At 40.1% G+C, this 19575-nt stretch overlaps 1 protein-coding gene across 3 annotated transcripts in view; it reads left to right on the top strand.

Moving 5' to 3' along the window:
- The window catches only part of LOC146811199 (uncharacterized), a 175940-nt gene that overhangs the window by 62813 nt on the left and 93552 nt on the right, over positions 1–19575 (top strand). For 2 of the 3 annotated variants that reach the window (XM_085618239.1, XM_085618237.1), the window contains 2 exons: positions 6097–6120; positions 6217–6231. In XM_085618239.1, coding sequence (XP_085474365.1) covers positions 6097–6120; positions 6217–6225 — 33 coding nt within the window. In that variant the 3' untranslated portion in view covers positions 6226–6231. Of the gene's footprint in view, positions 1–6096; positions 6121–6216; positions 6232–8816; positions 9015–19575 lie in introns of those variants that run through there. The other variant, XM_085618238.1, reaches the window with a different exon arrangement.

Below are 19575 nucleotides of genomic sequence, written 5' to 3'. Positions count from 1 at the left end.
CAGCAGCATCCCTCCAGGCCAAGCTCCGGAGACAGTAGCTTCTCTTGGACCAGCTGCTGGTGATGGATGGATGGGCAGAGGGGAGGCGGTGTGGGAGGGGAAGATGAAAGAGGCTGGGCATGGGCAGGGGAAGGAAGTCGAGACACAGAGTACACAGTGAAAGAGGGGAGAGGTAGGGGCGAGGGAGCTGAGAAGAGGAGGAACGTAGGAAGAAGTGTGTGCGCAGGGGGGTTGTTAAAATAGGGGTGGCGTTGAGAGAAGAGGAAAACACAAAGAAATCTAAAATTCAAAAACAAAATAAAAGGATTGTGGATGCTAGTACGCCTGTCTTTTAAATTATTGCCTCCTAAGAAATAATGAGTCTAGGCTTTCAAAAACTCATCATGCTAGCACTCTGTTGCCCAACTTAGCGCTCATGCATTCATCCATCCATTGACTCATTTGTGCATTCCCACCCTTATATAGCTACAGAAAGTTTCCAGACAGACTCCAACACTTATGCAAGATAAATTGAAAGAATAAACATAGGACAAACATGAGCTTTCAATAAATACAAATAAACCTATCTGCAGGTAGGCATCTTACAATGGTTTTGTGCATGGTGTTTGATAGTTTTGAAGTTCCTTCATGGCTGCCACCAGAGCTTTAAGAGGGCAGAGTAACTCTGAGTCTCAGACCTGGTAGTGGTTAAACGCAAACATAGAAATGGGTCCTCACTGGGGCCTTTAGGTATGCCCTTAACTTTACAGACAAAAACACTGATCGATTTCTGGGCAATTAATTTAAAACATGGTATTGTAATCGAAGTCAGCAACTTATTTCCCGTTTTTTAAATATTTTACATATTTTACTGTATCGTCCATTCACTACAAGTTTTTGTTACTTTTTATGTTATGTTTCTGTAGTTTTTTGAAGCATAATACTCTGTATATTGTAAACTTTTAGCTGAGTTGCATCCGTATGTTTATAATGGACTACGATTGATAGTTTTGCAGTCGAGGCTGAGGAAAGTGAGAGTTCCTCACAGGGGCTGTAAATGGGTGAAAAGGTGCTCACAATACATGGACATCCAATCCTTGGCCTCTCTGCAGAGAGCAAATATTATTAGTCACGTATGTCTGTTGCATAACTGTGATTCTTTGCAAACTTGTGTGAAGGAGATAAACAAAGGACAAAATATGGGCAAATACAGTGCCTAGAGGTGAGTGGGGGCTATTTGTATATGTGTGCTGGGATGGTAAAGTGATGGAGACTGAAGAAGTATACAGTCAGAGTAGAGTGAAAGGATGGTGTTGAAGAGGAAAGAGATAGGGTGTAAGATGTGCACATGGGCATTTCTAAAGATTTGAAGAGAAAAAGGGCACAAGTGTCTAACAGACTGCATATGAATGAGTTGTGAAAGGAAGATCAGTCAGACCCATACTTTCCAAGGCCACTCTCCTTTACGAAACTCCACCTCATTTTTCACCACATTTTAAGCCCTGGCCGCCACGAACCAATGTGTTGACCATCTTCGAATGGTAATACAGTGTAATTATGGATAATACCATACCATGACGGCCGCCTGGACTAAAGGCTGTGGCTTCGCAGGATGCGGTGCACTGCAGATTAAATAAATGGCAGGCAAGCAGCCTTCAGCGCTCTCTGGGGAGCTATAGTGTGCTCTAAAGACAATTACAATAAAAGGGTGAGAAGGAAAGAAACCATTGGAAAAATTGGAAAACTGAACAACTGGCCCACCAGTCCTGTCGCTGAAGTGCTCTTATTTTCAAGTGGATGTGCCTATGATCAGAAAAGTGCTGGGACTCATTTGGTACCAAAGCCAGTGTCTGAAATCAGCGACCCATTTCCCCACACTGAATGGCATCATGGCTACAAACAGAGAACTTCAGCCATTGGCTCTCTTGCACTGGTTTTATGGCTCTGGAAGTGGCAGTATTTTTCTGATCTAATTTCTTTCCTTCTCCTATTTTCTAAATGTGTATTTATATACATCTCTCTCTCTCTCTCTTCTCTCTCTCTCTCTCTCTCTCTCTCTCTCTCTCTCTCTCTCTCTCTCTCTCTCTCTCTCTCTCTCTCTCTATATATATATATATATATATATATGTATATATATATATATATATATATATATATATTATTTATTTTATTTCACAAAAAAAACATAGGTCTCAGGGAGGTTATGGTTAGAAATTAGCATTTAAATAACCTTTGAAATTCACTAAATAAACCATAGGTTTCAGGGATGTTATAGTTAGAAATTCGCATTTAAAAAACATTTGAAACTCACTGAAAAAACCATAGGTTTCAGGCACATTATAGTTAGAAATTAGCATTTAATAAACCTTAGAAATTCACTGAAAAAACCATAGGTTTTAGGGATGTTATAGTTAGTTGGACATTTTACTCGTACAAAACCAGAGAAATTTGTCCGTTATACTTAATAGAGGTAACTATAACTTGCGCCCCACAAAGCACTGATGATGATGTCACATATTAAATCACTTATAACATGGTCATTGACATCACTGATGACATCACTGATGACATCATCCATGTGATAATCTGATGCACCTCCTCAAACCCTAATAAAATCTTTGATACACCCACTCCAAAATACAGACTACAATATCAAAACCATAGACACTCCAACACCAATAACTACATACCCACTCACTGATTCTTAGGTCTACATACCAATCTACTCACTCACCCATACAGTCACTCATACTTTCAGTCACTCATCAGTACAGGACTATCATATGCACTCATACACCTATATAGACACTCACACACTGCCAATCACCCATAGAGTTACTCAGACACCTAGTCAGTCATGCAAATAATTAATCACACTCCCATTTACTCACCTATACAGTTATACACACACCACCTCACTTACTCAAACAGATATTAACACATACTTATGCTCTTATACAATTACTGATACAAGCACACATCCATACAGCCACTCTCACATTCACCTACTCTCACTTATAGTCATTTATATATTCCAACACTCACATATACTACCTTTCACATATGTAATTACTCACACATGTACCACTGAGACATTCATTTACTCACCAACACACCCATACACATACTCACCTACTCATACAGTCCATCACAGATGCACTCTTGAATCCATACACCCAGTTGATCACCCACTCACACATCTATGCACAGATTCACCCGCCACCCACACAAACACTCATACATATACTTAGACAACCAATCAATTACCCATATAGACACTCATGTAGCTATTCACCAACCCATGCAGCCGCTTATACACCAACTGACAGACTGATACAGACATTTACACACTTTACTCACTAACCCATGCATTCAGTAACATACGCTTATACAATCAGTCATGCACCTACTAAATCATCCATTCAGACACTTATACACCCACTCATTCTTCAATACACCTTAGCATATATATATATATATATATATATATATATATATATATATATATATATATATATATATATAAAACATATTTAAACTTTAAAGAAACACACATTCACTGGATTATGTCATCAGTGATGTCATATGTGATGGCATCAGTGATGTCATCAGTGATGTCACTGACCATGTCATGAGTGATGTAGTATGTGACGTCATCAGCCGTGAATTGCGGGGGTGTGAGTTATAGTTAGCTCTACTACCTATAATGGCCGAATTTCTTTGGTTTTTTATGAGTGAAATATCCAACTAACTATAACGTCCCTCACAAAGCGTAGACACCATTACAAAGTTACTTTATACTGCCATGGGTACCACGCACATAGGCACAGGTTGAAAAGAAATACTTCCATTTTCTTTGTTCTCTTGTTAAATACAAAACAAAATTGCATAACTTATACACATATGCTACCTGTGCAATTACTGTATATTCCTTCCTTATAACATTATCGAAATTGATTTTATACATTATATAAAATAGAAATTGAAATACATTTTACTAAAGACAGGATTTATGTCACACATACATATATATATAGAGAGAGAGAGACAAAGAGAGAGAGATAATATATAGACATATAGATATAGATTCATATAGATATAGGTATAGATATATATTTTTGTCAAATTTGGTAGAATACCTTACAGCTGTTTTTCTATATCGCTTTAGAAAATTGAGATGGAGCTTCACTGATGTGCTCTTCTGACGGCCCAATGGAGTGAGAAATTTCTACAGTTTGGCAATTCGACTGCCCACCAGATTCAGAATCAAATGGACAGTTTTCACTGTCTCTAACCACCAAGTAAAGCTTGGTAATAAGTGGCAGTGACAACTGCAAAATGACCCCCATAGCATAGGAGACAACTCCCAACATGTGGTAGACAAAATTCTGCTTTGAGATTTCTTTTTTGAAAAAACTAAAACATGTAAAAAGTTTAATGAAGGGTAACATAATTTTAATACTGTAACAGGGACTGCTGCCATAGCAGTTCTTGACAATGTTAAGAAATGCCTGCTGGGCTGATGGACACCTCTAAACCTGGTGGGCAGAGGACCCTCGCTATGGTAGGTGCAATGTAGTCTGTTATACCAATGGATTCACCTCTGTCCGCAAAATTCTGGCCCTTTGTGGAAGTGACTCTGTTCATCATTTCACTTATAAACAGAATAAAAATAATGTAATTAAAATAATATGTTGTTCATCTAAACAAGATTGATGTCAAGTACTGCATCATCCAGTGGCCTTTTCAAATGAGTGAGGTCTCTTGTAGCACATGAATACACACTCATTGGACAAGAGCTCAAGAGATCCTCACTCTAGTTGTGGACTGACTATCCAGTAGAAGGGCCATTTTTTAGAGTTTGTGATGCAGCGCTGTGCAGCTAATCACCTTGCTGCGCCACACCAGAGGTAAAGGGTGGAAACGCACAGTATTCATCCAATACAGCGCAATTCTATCCTAACACATTGTACTGGTGCTGTTTTGTCTGCCAAGCGCCAATGCTGGCACCTTTCCACCATGGTGCTAGGGTGCCTTTGTTGCATGCAGAGGAGTTTTTGTGCACCTACCTACACACAAACAATCCTGAGAGTTTTTTCATCAACAGAATTACACCGAGTTTGGAAGGAAGGTAGATTTTGATTCACAGATCATGCTTTCAGTTATCCGGTGTAAGTCTGTTAAGTAGTTGTTGTGAAAATTAAGGAAATTCTAATTTGTTTATCAGTGATTGCGACTAATTCACGACAATTTCATGATTAATCACAAATCCTTAAGCCAACAGTCGAGGATCCAATCACAGACCCACTCAAAACTCATACACCCATTCAAAGAGCCACTGAGTCATTTATTAATCCTCTGACAGACCTACTCAAACACTCGCAAGTCTAGTTACAGACCCACTCTGAGACTGACGCTCCCACTCACAAATGTGCTCAGACACTCATGAATCCACTTGCAGATCCTCTGAGACACTTATAAACCCAGTTCAGATCCACTCAGACACTCATGCACCCATTTTTCCGTCCAGTGGTTCGAGCTGCAGGCATGTCTTAAGACTCAATGGGAATTAACATGGGAAACATACTTTTCGGAACCTTCCTTTTTCTCAGCCCCTGCTTGATGAAACGCCCCAAGAAATAAGAATAATAAAGTGTGGTCTAATAGAGTACATCAATTGCTCCTCTATGTTTAATACTGAATACTTTCAGATTCTTGGTCTCTTAATCAGTGAGATTTAAAGTATGAAAGAGAAAAATGTCAGAATTCAAGGTTTGTTAAGGCCTGTTGAGATGCTGGATAGGGGAAAGGGTGCTAATGGTGCTTTGGTGAACCTCTCACAAAGTACATACAGAAAGGAAGAGGACCAAAGAGTATCATGTTTAATGAAAGAGCAGCAACAGTGTAATGATATGTTATGCTGCAAGGAATAGGTCTGTGTGTCTCACTTTGGGAACTGCTTCTCTGATGGGAATACATTTTGAAAGCCACACTTCATATGAAAATAATTCTTCAAATGAAGTGTAAGGAAAACAAAGATTGTGTCTGTTTTATAATAGATTTACCAAGTAAGGATTTCTATCAATGACCCTGATCTCTTAATATTTCCATTTGCAGGGTGGTCACAGTGGAGGCTTCTTGGTAAAATAAACGTTTCTTTTAACCATATTTCCAAAATGATCTATGTCTGTGAAGTGACATTGATTCTAACTTGTTCCTTTACTTTTCCTTCTGCAGAGCTTATGAGTGCCGGTAAAAAACCTTTATTTTACTATGTGTATTACAATGCACTGTTTAAGGTAGCATCCATTTGAACTGGTTTAAATCCAGAGCTGGAGCGGGTATTGTTTTCACTTTGCTGAGCTCTGTTCACAGTACCACTTGATTGAAGAAAAACACATTTCAATACAGCCTGTATGAATTAATGTCACTGGATCCATGGATGTGATGTGACACAGTTCTGGACTTTAACAATTCAGAGCAAGAAGCAATCCCCTCACCCAATCCACAATAATCTACATTTAGTGTAAACTTTGTGGTCTCCTTGAAGATTACTCCAAACTTACTTTAGATGCATTTCCCAAGTACATGCTAATATTGAGGTGATATGTTCATAGTGTTGATAGAGTATTGTTTTTCATCTGCAATGAGCTTCGCTGTTACTAGTGGTTTTATTCACCTTGAATATAAACACTGCTTCCACATTTACAAAGTCAACTATTGTATACCTTCGTTATATTGAACTGGTTGCACCCAATGTGTATGTACCATTGAATTTGTATAGATACGTTTTATATTCTAAGAATTCTTTGCCACAGAAAAAAAGATTACAGCCCTTTTCAGCCATGTGGCTCAGTGCACAGATGTTCTAAGGTGGAGCCAGAAAATATATGTGCCACTGTGGAATATTTGTGTGGACAACAGCAGGTGTTGATGAAACATCAGTCTGTGGAACTAATTAGGAGTAATATGGTACTGGAAGGGATTTAGCACGTGGTAAATTCACGTCATAGCACCATTACAAAGTAGTAAAATCAGTTTAGATCCATGGCATGGGTAATAACGATTTGAGGGCAATTTGTTTAGTTATAACATCATATGGAAGTCACAACTGCATGGGTTATTTCTTTGACCAGGTGGTAAATGTATGCAGGGGCTCACACATGGAATGGGAAGTGGTTGAAGGTGTTGGGTAGATTGGGTGGGATTTTTTTTCTAACAAGGGACAACATGTATGTTTCCCCTCATAGAGAAAAAGGGGAATGTGACTTGGCTACTACAGAAAAATTCTCATGATATTTTTCAGGTCAAGCTCTTCCACATCGGGTAATACTAAATGTGGGAAAACCTAACCTGTTTTAATATGGTGGAGCGAAATTAATGAATAAAAGCATGCATTAAATGTGTTCCTCCTTACTTGTATTCAGGTCCGATGTCTCTTAACTTTTAAGCAACTTTGAGTACTACATAACCATTAGGTTTTCAGGCCTTTCAGAGAGGATCTGGGCAGCAGACATAGCCCAAATGTCAATTGTTATGTATTTTGTAAATTAATTGGATATTTTAAACAGGATTACATAGCAATTGCGATATATTTTAAAAAAAAAACAATTTAAATAGAAACAAGTCTTTTGAGTGTAACCCTGGGCGTAGTGGGCGTAGTGGGGCTACGTGGAGCATCGTGTAGTGTGGCCAAATCTATGCACACTCACGCGCTCCGCGTAGCCCCACCACGCGCCGCCCGCCTCCCGCCCGCCCTCCTTTTAAAATAAGTTAAACTATGATAAAAAAATAAAATAAAATGCCTTACCTGCAGCACGGCATCCCGGGGCTCCCTCTTCCTCGTTGACAACTTCTTTTCTCGCATGAAATGCGCATGCGCGGGCGTCCGCGCATGCGCATTTGTGAAAAGAAGTTGTCGTCAACGAGGAAGATGGAGCCCCCGGACGCTGCGCAGGTAAGGCATTTTTATTTTATTTTTTTATCATAGTTTACCTTATTTTAAAAGGAGGGCGGGCGGGAGGCGGGCGGCGAGCGGCACGCAGGCAGCGCTACGTACACTCCGTGGGCGAAGCGGAGAACTACGCCTGGGCTTATTTGAGTGCAGTTATTTCAGTATAGCATTGTAGGGTTTGGTTTGTCTTTAGTAAAACGTGATGTAAATGTTTAAATATGATGTTCAGAAGGCGGCGTTTCAGTGAATGCTGTTGTTTTGCTGTTTTAAGATGTGCATTGTGAATTGTAAAGCAAGACGTTTTGGAAATGCATTCAAGGAGGAACAGCTAACAATGGGCCTTAAGAGCAATTGGAAATTTCAGGGCTTTTATGAAGACTCAAATTTAAAAAAGTACTGTAGTAAAGTTTAGAAGTGTGGATTAGACAGTAATTGTCTAAAATCACTGGTATGCTAACAGTTGAGGGGAAAAAAATCATAGACAAGCCTGCAGTTGGATACAATCAATACTTCAAGGAGTTTTGGTATACCTGAAATAATGGGAAAAAAGTATGTGTTTGACATCACCCTTATGATAAAAAATATTTTAAAACTACTGCGTTTTGTGCAATAAAAGCAAGAAAAACTAGCTAAATTTTCATCAATGTTGTTGGTCGTTGGTGCTCTCTAAAGAGCATCAAAATGGTTTGGTATGGGAGTGTTAGAATACACACACAGACACACACACGTACAAAAATTTAAATGCTGGTTGACGAAGGAGGCATTGAGAACTGACTGATGCTGAGATTGTTGGTGTTTCATTGAGTAGTTTCTTTAGGTATGTATGTACTTCTATTATTTCACACAAATCAATTATTTGCTATTTTCTGTAATTTCCTTTTAGTAACGCCTGGCCGGGTATCTACATCACCTGGAAGATTCTGAACAGAATTGAGTGTTAATTGCTTGATTCTTCTCTTTCCTGGCTCTTAATTCAAGGACTCAGCTTACAGATTCAGATATGAGTGTGATTGACCAACATTCTACTGTGGTCCTGCTGTCTCATCTAAATAATGTGTAATAAAATAGCTAATGCATCCCACTTTCTCTGTGTCCCTGGTGTTGATTGGGTCCTCCGTGGCTTAGTGATGCTTTATAGGGTTAGAGAGCAAGATCTGAAAACACCAGACATCTATTGAGAACAGAGTACCCTTGCGATGCACCATATCTTGTATCACACTAAATGAGCATGTCCACTAGGCAACACCAGGTCATGTTTGACACCTGCTATTCTGACATTTTACTATTTTACTAGTATGTTAAGGTCCAAACCCATAGCGCCAATGATGCACAATGTTCTGAGCTACAAGGCCAGAAATGGATGGAAGTGTCACACACTACTTGGGGTACTTATGAATGCGATCTATAATGCTAGTTGGAAAATTGAACCTTGGTGTCAAAATGCAGTGCTGCGAAATGGGTTGAGCTGTTTCATCATCATAACAAGACTTTATTTCGATAATCCAAGATCATAAAAGTGCAAATACAAACAAAACCAATTGGTACTATAGATGCCATATACATACATCCCAAAATTTCCAAAGTGCAAAACATTATGCACTAAAGTCCCAATTTTTCACATAACCCATCAGCAGATTCTCTATTTCCACTAAACACGGGACACATCCTGCTGTTCCTGGGGTACCTTATACACTAGCCTGTGCAGATGTTTGAATAATAAAGTGTAGATTTAACTAGTGTCCTCACCAGGATCTTTTCCACCCAAATGGATGTGCAAATAGTAAATTCTAAAGACTTAGTGAATAACTGTGAATTCTAAAGACTTAGGGCCTCATTTATGGCATTTTGACAAAGGGCAGCGCAACAAAGCAGCTTGCTGCACTGCTCTACGCCAAAGTGAAAGTGCAGGCATGCACTGTATTTAAGCAATACAGTGCATTCCTGTCTTTTCTGCCTGCACTGGTGTCATTTTGGCAGCCTAGTGTCAACGTATGCACCGTTTGAACATGGTGAAAGGGGGCTTCCATTGCAGGCAGGATTGTTTTTGTGAAGGAAGAGTCACCTTCATGCACAAAAACAATCCTATGAGTCATTTTCTTGTTTCTATATGTGCTTCAGAATGCTGCACACATGGAAAGACTAAAGAATTAGGAGAAATTAACATATTTCTCCTGGTTACGCCTCATCTCGGGAGGACTCCGGATTTGAAGCTTTGACCGGTTTACATCAATTTGTAAATATGGGGCAGTGTCAAATTCTATGGGTGTTGCGCGAGAAAACCCTCTGGGTGCACTGTATGGTGACACAGAGATTTGAGTTGCATCCCCTTACTCATGATTTATGAGGCCACTCAAAACCATGCAGGGTGGCTTTGCATGGCTTCATAAATCTTTATGAGAGCCCTGCGTCATGCACTATAGGTGGTGCAAAAGTGACACAACGCTTTTATAAATATGCACCTTAATGTGCAATTTTCAAATTTTTCAGTGCAAGTGTTAGAATAAAAGGGCTAGTACGTCTAACACCCACATATGGGTTCAAAGCAATAAACATGTGTATACATAACAAAGTAGCAGTGGGCCATATCCATTTGTGAGGGTTTTATCAAATTGGCTCTTTGGCTAGTGTATAACATGTACCTATACATCTGAGTTGAAACACTGCTAAAATATGTATGAATTAAAGATCTATCTTATATACATGGATAAATATCAGGGGTTAAATTTCATGATGAACTATCTACTTGCAGTTCAGATTAAATTAAGAGTGAAATGGAGAAGAACTCATCTGATCCTTGTTACATAACTACCTTAACAATTCCTAGTTGGTTGCTTGGGTACACTTTGAACGACCAGATCCAGGCAACCATAAGGTATTTTGAAACAGCAAATACCACCGACCTAGAGGAATCTCTCCTTAAAATCCTAAGTGCCCCCAGGTGACGTCTAGGGCCAAGATTCTTACACAATGGCAGTAGCCATTTTGTCCTCTGGGAACCATGAGCATGGAAATAAAATATATACATGTATGAGGTTTATTCTCCAATAGCCCTCCACATACTGGGCACTTTTTCCCCACACCTTGGTCACAGACCTACTTTGCACAGAAGACTCTCATTGGGGGGGGGGGGGGTTGAGTGTAATTTCATCACCTGTCCTTTCATACATAGGGAGCATTTTAAAGTTAGTAAATTCATTAGTTAAGATGCCTCTATTACTGCACATTGTCTCTGCAGAAATGTACTTACAATATGCTACTTTGATTGCCGTTTCCTAAATGACACCATTTCTCTTTCCCACCCCATACTTGCATGTTCTCGTAATTTTAGAGGTAATGATGGATTGCACTAGACATTGTTCTCACTTTGTAGTTCCCCATAAAAGGGCTTACTCATCGCCCTCATGAAATGCATGCCTATAGTAAATGCATACCACCATCAAAGGGCGACCAGTACACTTTACAAAGTTATTGCAACAAATAAGGTTTTAAGGAAAGAGTGAAAAGCATTCAGCACTAGAGAGCCAAACAAAGAGAATAACGACTGCAGTGGAGCAAACCTTGTGTGACTAAGGGCCTGATTTTGAATTCAGTGGCCAGGTTACTCCGCCACAAAGGAGATAAATACCTGGTCTGTCTTAATGCAAGTGCATTAGATCCAAGGGTACTTGCAGTATGGTGGATGGGATATCCATCATGTTTGTGACGTAGTTGCCTGCCCACTAAATTCTAAACCAGATTTATCAAGGTTTAGCATCACCATAATGCTAAGCAAGAGGGTGCAAGGTTGACGCAGAACCTACATGAGATTTATCAAGCCACGCAAGGCCACATTGTGTACCGTGGAGTGGCTTAATAAATCTACAGTAACGCAACAGAGCGCAAATTTCTGTGTTGCATTACTCTGCCGCAGGAAGGAATTCCATGGGTGAAGCATGGGTGTTCCGATGCATCCATCCACGGATTTTAGCACATTCCCAGATTTACTATAAATGGTAGACCTGGAAATGTGTTGAAATACTACACCACCCCAGGTGAGGCGCAACGAGGAGAAATATCTTTATTTCTCCTCATTTTCCCTCTTTCTATATGTGCTGCATTCTGCAGCGCACACAGAAAGAGGAAAATGGCTCTCAAGATAGTTCTTGTGCAGGAAGGTGTCCCTTCCTGCACAAAAACAATCCTTCCTACAACGCAGGCACCCTTTCATCATGATGCAGAGGTGCCTGCATTGACGTTACGCAGCCAAAAGTGCCCCAGTGTTAGGGAAGAACAGGTATGTGGCATATACTGCTAAATATGACACATTCCTGCCCTTTACCTTTCAGGCAGCACAGCAAGGTAGTTAGCTGTGGTGCGCTGCATAAGAAAGGTAAATATGGGCCTAAATGTATTGCTATTCACTATTTTGGGGTAATTTTGCTTTGACGTTTGCATTACTTGACGAGTGGAACAATAAATTAAATGGGCAGTACCTATTTGTAATTAGTAGAAAAATAGCATTTTCAACAACCGACAATTGAAGAAAAAGAGTAAAACACTGGTTAGTTGGTCCAAATGTCCAGGCAAAATGTAACCAGTGTTACGTATATGTAATCGGAAAATAGTGGTACAAAATTACACTGTTGCCAATACACTCAATGCAATTAGTAGCGGAATGTGTGAAACTATGACTCTGAATACAAATAATTTTCAGTATTTATTGAAAGGGAATGAAAATGAAAACACATGAACCATTGTCCAGTTGGAGGCGCTAATCTTCAATAAGTCCATAATCACTATCACAGAAGCCAAAAAGGAAACTAATCTAAATTAGTCTTTAGAATAGTTCTGTGGGCCTTGGTTAACCAGAGAGAAAGAGACAGAGAGAGAGAGTGAGAGTGAGAGAGAAAGAGAGAGAGAGAGAGAGAGAGAGAGAGAGAGAGAGAGAGAGCTTATGGGACCTGCCAGTCATCAGCACATCATTGAATATATAATTCTAGTGGCATTGTGGTACAGACAGAGTCTACTTAATGATGCTCCCTTTCTCTTTCACTTAATCCTCCTGTTCAAGGAATTCAGACAGGTCAGCAGTGCTGGTTCCAGGCCAGCTGTCAGTAAAGCCTTTAAATGCTAAACAAATGTTATCGGAATATTTGAGCACTACTGCGGTAAAATCCTCTCAGCTCGTTCTCTGTAGTAATAAGTCATAGTCCATCTTGGATGCTACAGTCAAGTGATATAGTAGTGTGCAGTTATTGTTCTAGCATCTATGTAATAGGTGTCAAATTTGACTTCATATTGTGGTTAAAGAACAGTGTAAAAATGATTATCTTTTTGATTTTGTTGGAAAAGTCAACCGTCTTGCTAAAGGACCTGCAGAAAGAAACACCTAGGGAGCCTTACCCATATGCATAGGACACTTTGCACCATTTTGAAGTCACTATGCAGGCTGTTCTGCAGACACAGCCTTTGTGCAGAGTGGAACACCTTCACCAAGGTAACCTCCAGTTGACGTACCCACAACAGAAGCAGAAAGAGGTGCAAACATTCCACTCTTGGATATCAACAGCCACACAGACGGTAAAGAGAGAACATTCTGACCTCACCTAATGGACACTACTCACTCTGAACTATAGAGACTGTTGTCCCACCCTTCACTGCCACCAATTACCAAGTGTCAGAGGTACAAAAAGACTGATTAGCAGCCCCTTCTCAGCAATGAACCTAATCAAATTTTTAGCAGAGCCCTGTTTCTTCTGTCCCCAATTTAGTGTCTAGAGCTCCACCCTCCAGCTTCAGGACAGCCAGCAATATACTTTCATTGTCTGACTTTACCCTCATCTTGTACACATGAGCAGATCAGGTACTTCTATAATAAAATGAACAGGCTTCTACTACTCTGATTCACTAATACGTACAATTAATGTACCCCACTGTGACCACCCACAAAAACGCATACAACATGTGATTCAGTAACTAAACAAGGTATTATTCTAACTGCACATTGAAAAGATGCTTCTAGCCAGTGTCATTGAGTGAAACAACCTTTAATAGAGAATAGTGAGAGAAGATTATTTACTGAAGCTTTTTATTTTTTCTATGCCACTTCGATTTATGCAGTACTGACCCTGTTCCAAGATTGGTATCCAGTATATGTATAAAAGTGATGTGCTATGCTTGACATCAAGGAGGATTCAATTTTTAATATGTATATGATCTTTACACTTGAACCTACATGGTTAAGTGGTTTGCCCTACACATGGAGATCAATATATAATGTTATTTCATTCTATAGTGTATTTCTTCAGACTGCTTGCTTGCTATCTCAGAAAGCCTTCTCCCACTGTTCTTCTAAAAGTCAGCATGCAAAATTGACCCTGACTTCCTTCCAATTGATTCCTGTTCTTTCTTAAGTGTTATCCTCTCCTCACCTTCTATTCTCTGCATGTCTTCTATTTCCGAGATTAGCTTCCTCTCATTCAAATGCCTGTCCATCTTAATCTCTTTTGTTGTAATTCTTAAAATGGCTTACACCTCATTTCATGGATCACAGCCTCTACTTTTTTGTGACACTACTTCTGAAACTTAACAATACCTAATCTTCACCATCCTACTATTTTTTATCAACTATTTGCCTGAAACAACACATCCCCCACTATTGATAGCATCTAACTGGCATTAATTGTAATACAACACAGATCGAACTAGAGCACCTGCATGAAATGTATTGTTTTTAGAACATGTGACAACTCCTAATAACCAACAACACCACTGGATAAACCATTAACCTTGGGCTCCGGAGCAGTGTGCTACTTACTGTGAATTACTTCAATAACTCATCATGGCATTAAACTCTATATAAATACAATTACAATACAATAAATTATATGCCAAGGCAAATTGAAAATATATTTGTGAAGCTCAAATAATCCAATGCAATGACAAACCTGTAAGAGCCAATCACTGATTGAGTAGACAGAGTTGCTCTGGGATCTAGGAACACTAGGGTTGGTCACAGAGTTCTGGTGAGATGATGAATAACACCTCCAGTAAGTAGAGAACAAAACACAGCCTAACGTTCACCAAATAAATGACATAAAGTACTGGATAACAAGTAAGAGTAGAGAGAAATACCAAAGAGAAATCTTACTATTTGTGTCTTTAAGAAACAGATTACAAGAAAGATAGTGTTAACACGCAAACAAAGTCTCTTATCATTTTGCTCTTGAAGTGCTCCGCTGGCTTCAATGTTGGATCGATAACCTTATTTACTTAAAGGGTCCAGGGTCGGACCTGGCTATTTAGGGCTAAAAGGTTTGGTCCACGGAGGCAAGCAGAAATAGGCTACGTCGGTAGGTGCACAAATTGTTGCTAGGTGATGGTTGTTTGTGTAAACTATGAAATAAATAGGGTTCTACAAATGTTTGCTTGGATTGTTTTGAAGAGTCCATTTTAGAGCACTGCATACTTTTTTAGGGCTTGCATTCACCAAGACCTTTTCCTTTTAGCCAGTCCTTACCGCCCATTAGAGTTCAGCATGGGGCACATCAACCAGTGGCTAACTTCAGGTTGAATGACAGCATTCCACTTTTTCACAAAGAGAACATCCACACAAAGTAGCTCCCTTCCCTATCAGGGGCTGCTGTGGCAAAGGTTGTTTTGCAAGGTCTAAACAATGTTGTTGCTTTTAGCTAATGTTCATGCTCCATATTGTTAAGAGCCCATCCGCTTCACCAAATTGACAAAACAAAACAAACTATGACAAAGTCAAAAGTCTGAGAGACAATACTGGAACTATTGGCTTTGCCATTGGTGTATTAAAAGTGCTGCAAGAGGAAGGCTGACCCTCCAGGACAGTGCAGCCTCTATGCAGGGAATATCTGAACTACAATGGCATTATGGCATTCTCTCATAGACGTAATAGACAAACCACCTTAACCGTAAAATCAATATGGGGGGGCTACATGGAAGCATTCATTTTCAGCTCCAGAGACAGGTGTGACAGTAGCATGTGGTTGAGATGGATGCCGGCCACTGAAGAAGCATCGTGTAATGGTGAATTGCAGATGCTTTGCCAATTGCCCTGGGTAGAATAACCAATGTAGCCATGATGAGTATCAACACAGAATGGAAGGTTGAGCCTTTTTCAAGGAGCAACAGTGACATATACTCTTCGTGTTAATGGAGGTTGCCCTGCCTAGCTATCTCCCTGCTGCTCAGCCAGAGTGAGAGTTGGTATTGGAATGTTGGTGTGACTGTGATGAATAGAATGCTTGGGTGCCTGTGTGGATGAGTGGTGACAGTTGGAGATGGGCTGAGCAGCACTGGATTCTAAGGAACATCATTCTATTGGTCTGTTGTACACATTTAATATCCTGAACCAGAGGCTAATAAAGAAACCTGCAAAACTCTTTCTGGCTCCCTGTCTTAGGATACAACAAACAGAACCACTGAAAGTCGAGCATATAAACAAACAAATAAAAATAGACAGAGTTTCAAAGGCTAGACAGCGGGAAGAAGGTATCCAATTAGAGTTTTTTACAAGGATGTAGTGATGATATATAAAGCATAACCGGAAAGAGATGAGACTCAGTGCTTTGGAATCCTGATGTTTGTGGTAATGTGTTCCCTTTTTCCTCATCAGGATACGGAACAGTTTCAGGAAGAATCCACAAGATAGAGCTATTGCTTATTGACCTTCAGGTTTAAAAGACTGTGAAATAGAGACTTTGATTCGGTTAAAGCTATTTATGGCTTATGAAGTATTATACCTATTCAATTCGCACAAATAATACTTAAACAGTGATAATGTCTACATATGATAACTGAATGAAACCAACTCCTTCTAGCCCTTACAAAACACAGACAAAGCTTCATGAGATGGAGGGATTCCACCCAACTATAAGGAACCCTAGTTCTCAAATATATGCAACTCTGCTTTGCTTGAAGCATATCAGAACTCAAGGAATGGAGGAAGAGGATGGGACTAGGGCAGTAGTGGCCGGCACGGATCTGGAGTGGTGGGCGGGCTTGGTGGGCATGATCTAAAGCATTTTTTTTAAACGTACCTTCTCACCGCTTTCCCACGCGTCGTTTCAGTTTCTCCTTTCCAGGGCCGGAACAGGAAGCAGCTAGGCTCCCTCCTCGCAGCCAATCACAATGCTGCAATGCAGCGTTGTGATTGGTCTGAGCGAGGTGGATCAGCGCTCAGCCAGGGAATGGGTGCCTGGGCATCTTCTTTACGCAGGCTATAATGCAGCCTGCATGGAGAACACAAGAAGTGCACATGACTGTTTGGATGGCCCCAGAGGGCAAGCCAAACAATCATTGTGCACTTGGAGTGGGCAAACCACTCTTATACTGCTCTGGGAAGAGAGCATTCCTGCCTGCAAAACTGCAGCAGGAACAAATACAATTAAAATAACCTTGAGTTATTATCATTGTAATTTGTTGTTTCTTTCATTGCTTTGCGGCAGTAGGGCAATGCTCCTCCACCTTAGCGGAGGAGCGGCCACTGGAATAAGAAAGGGTACAGTGGAAAAGGAGATTCATACAACTCTTTAGCACACAAAAGGCAACCTCCTAACCATCATCATCTCCCATGTCGAACCTCAAAGACACACTGAAGTACATGACTGCAGAGGTTATATGAGCAATACTACACAGACTTATCAGAGACAATATCTTGCAGCTAATCACTCATTCACCTACAAGGTTACATTCCCCATCACTGGCTAAAAGTGCAGGCCACGCCACTTTCTAGAGCATCAGAATGCAGAGTAAATAAGAATAAAGCAACTTATATTACATCCCATGGTGTTCACAGAGCTATAGCATAAGCAGATTTCTACACATAATCATCACCAAGCCATGGAAGTAAGCCTTCAGCTACTTAACCGCTAAAAATATACTAGTTGGTGTGCACTGTACAGCTATACTCTGTCTACTGTAACCACTACAAATCCTGCAACTGCAGCATTCAGCTGATATACAATGCCAAGTTATGCTTTAGGTGTCTCTGAATCATGACTTAAAACAGGCATCACCACCTTTAAAAAAATGCAAAGTCAACAGTTCTTGAATTTGGCACATGTAGGAGCTATGTAGTTCTGTGCAGACAGACTAATTACTGCTGCTCTGCATTATGTGTCTCAATATGGCTTACTCTTTAGGACCATGTACAAATCTAACAATGACCCTCAATATTTTGTACTATGGCGTGAAAACCACTATTTATCCAGCATACAACAGGCAGGCAACCTCTGGACACCACCTTCCCAGAGGAGTCCCTGAGCAAAGGAGAATGGCTGAAGCTTAGGCGGACCCTGCTGAAGCATTTGCAGGCTCGATCTGCTGGGAAACCAAGGAACTTTTACAGAAGATCAAGGAGTTGCTCTAAACCTCTAGAATCAACTTCTGAAGACAATGAAAATGAATCTATGCCTCCACCTCCTACTATGATCCTCATCTATCACAAGTATCTCTCTTGACCCATCAACTGAAACCTGAAAAGCAGACGAGAGTAGCAAGGGAAAATGCAATGGTCAAATGAATGCTCTGAAAGCTCTGACCAACAGGAACAAGCAATGTAGTGGATGCCGCCACAAATTGGATAGTACTTGTAACTCATAGAGCCTACGCAAGAGGCTGAAGGATTCAAAAGCAACTACACACTGGAATTACTTAAAGTCTTCTAACATTTTGTACAGTGCTAGGCACTGCTTCACAAGTCCTATGATTTCTCTTGCTAGTGTTCCATCGCACGATCAATTGTGTGTCTAATATTTCTGGGTTATTAGGGCACTTATCACACCAGCTACCTGGAACCCTAAACCAGACCTCAACCTGGCCCATCCATTGCTAACCTCTATCTTTTGGGTCTGTTTTCTCAAACATGCATTATCCTTACATCCTAATCTGACTGGAGAAGTAAAGCACTGACGCAAACTTGGCAGGTGAGTTCAAACCATCAACAGAGGATGGATGGGGGTCTTTGGAGGAGCCCCCCTAGAGATTCCATGTTGATAAATAGGGCATAAAAGAGCAGTTTACAGGATTATATTTCATTAACTTGTGAAATTAATTCCTGGTGGTTTTTGGAAGGGATTCAGGAATGCTAGTGATTTCAGCATGGTACTTAGGTTCAACATCCCAAAACAAAGTGCGCCTAAAGGAAATTCCACCTAGTTTAAAAGTTAAATAAAGCTCACGAATGTGTAAGTGGGAAAGAATATATAAAACACACATTTTACATCATAACAATTACACGCACACTGAGCTCTGACACTTTTTTGGCATTTCTTATTATGTAAAATTCTAAACATACCCATGTTTTTCACTAAGTTCGATGGAGTTAACTGACAAAATATTGAAGAAATACTTTGCCTTATCCATCTGTAATCCACTTGTACTCCTGAGATCTAATCCAAGCCAAGACACAATATGAACCGTGGGCTTTTGTACAATCTTGCGATTCTTAAAATTCCTCCTTTGCAGTAGAAAGAAAGACATATATGTTTGTCTCCTATGCCCAGATGAGGGAAACAACCTGGAATGGATTACATCCAAGCAGATCCACCACACACAGGGATTGAAATATGATTTATGGAAGAAAAGGGGAATGGGACTTGGCTGCTACAGTTTTACTTGCTGCAAACATCGAG

This window comes from Triturus cristatus, chromosome 7 (assembly GCF_964204655.1).
Source record: "Triturus cristatus chromosome 7, aTriCri1.1, whole genome shotgun sequence".
Lineage (NCBI taxonomy): Eukaryota > Metazoa > Chordata > Amphibia > Caudata > Salamandridae > Triturus > Triturus cristatus.
This window is presented reverse-complemented; position numbering and strand designations above follow the sequence as displayed.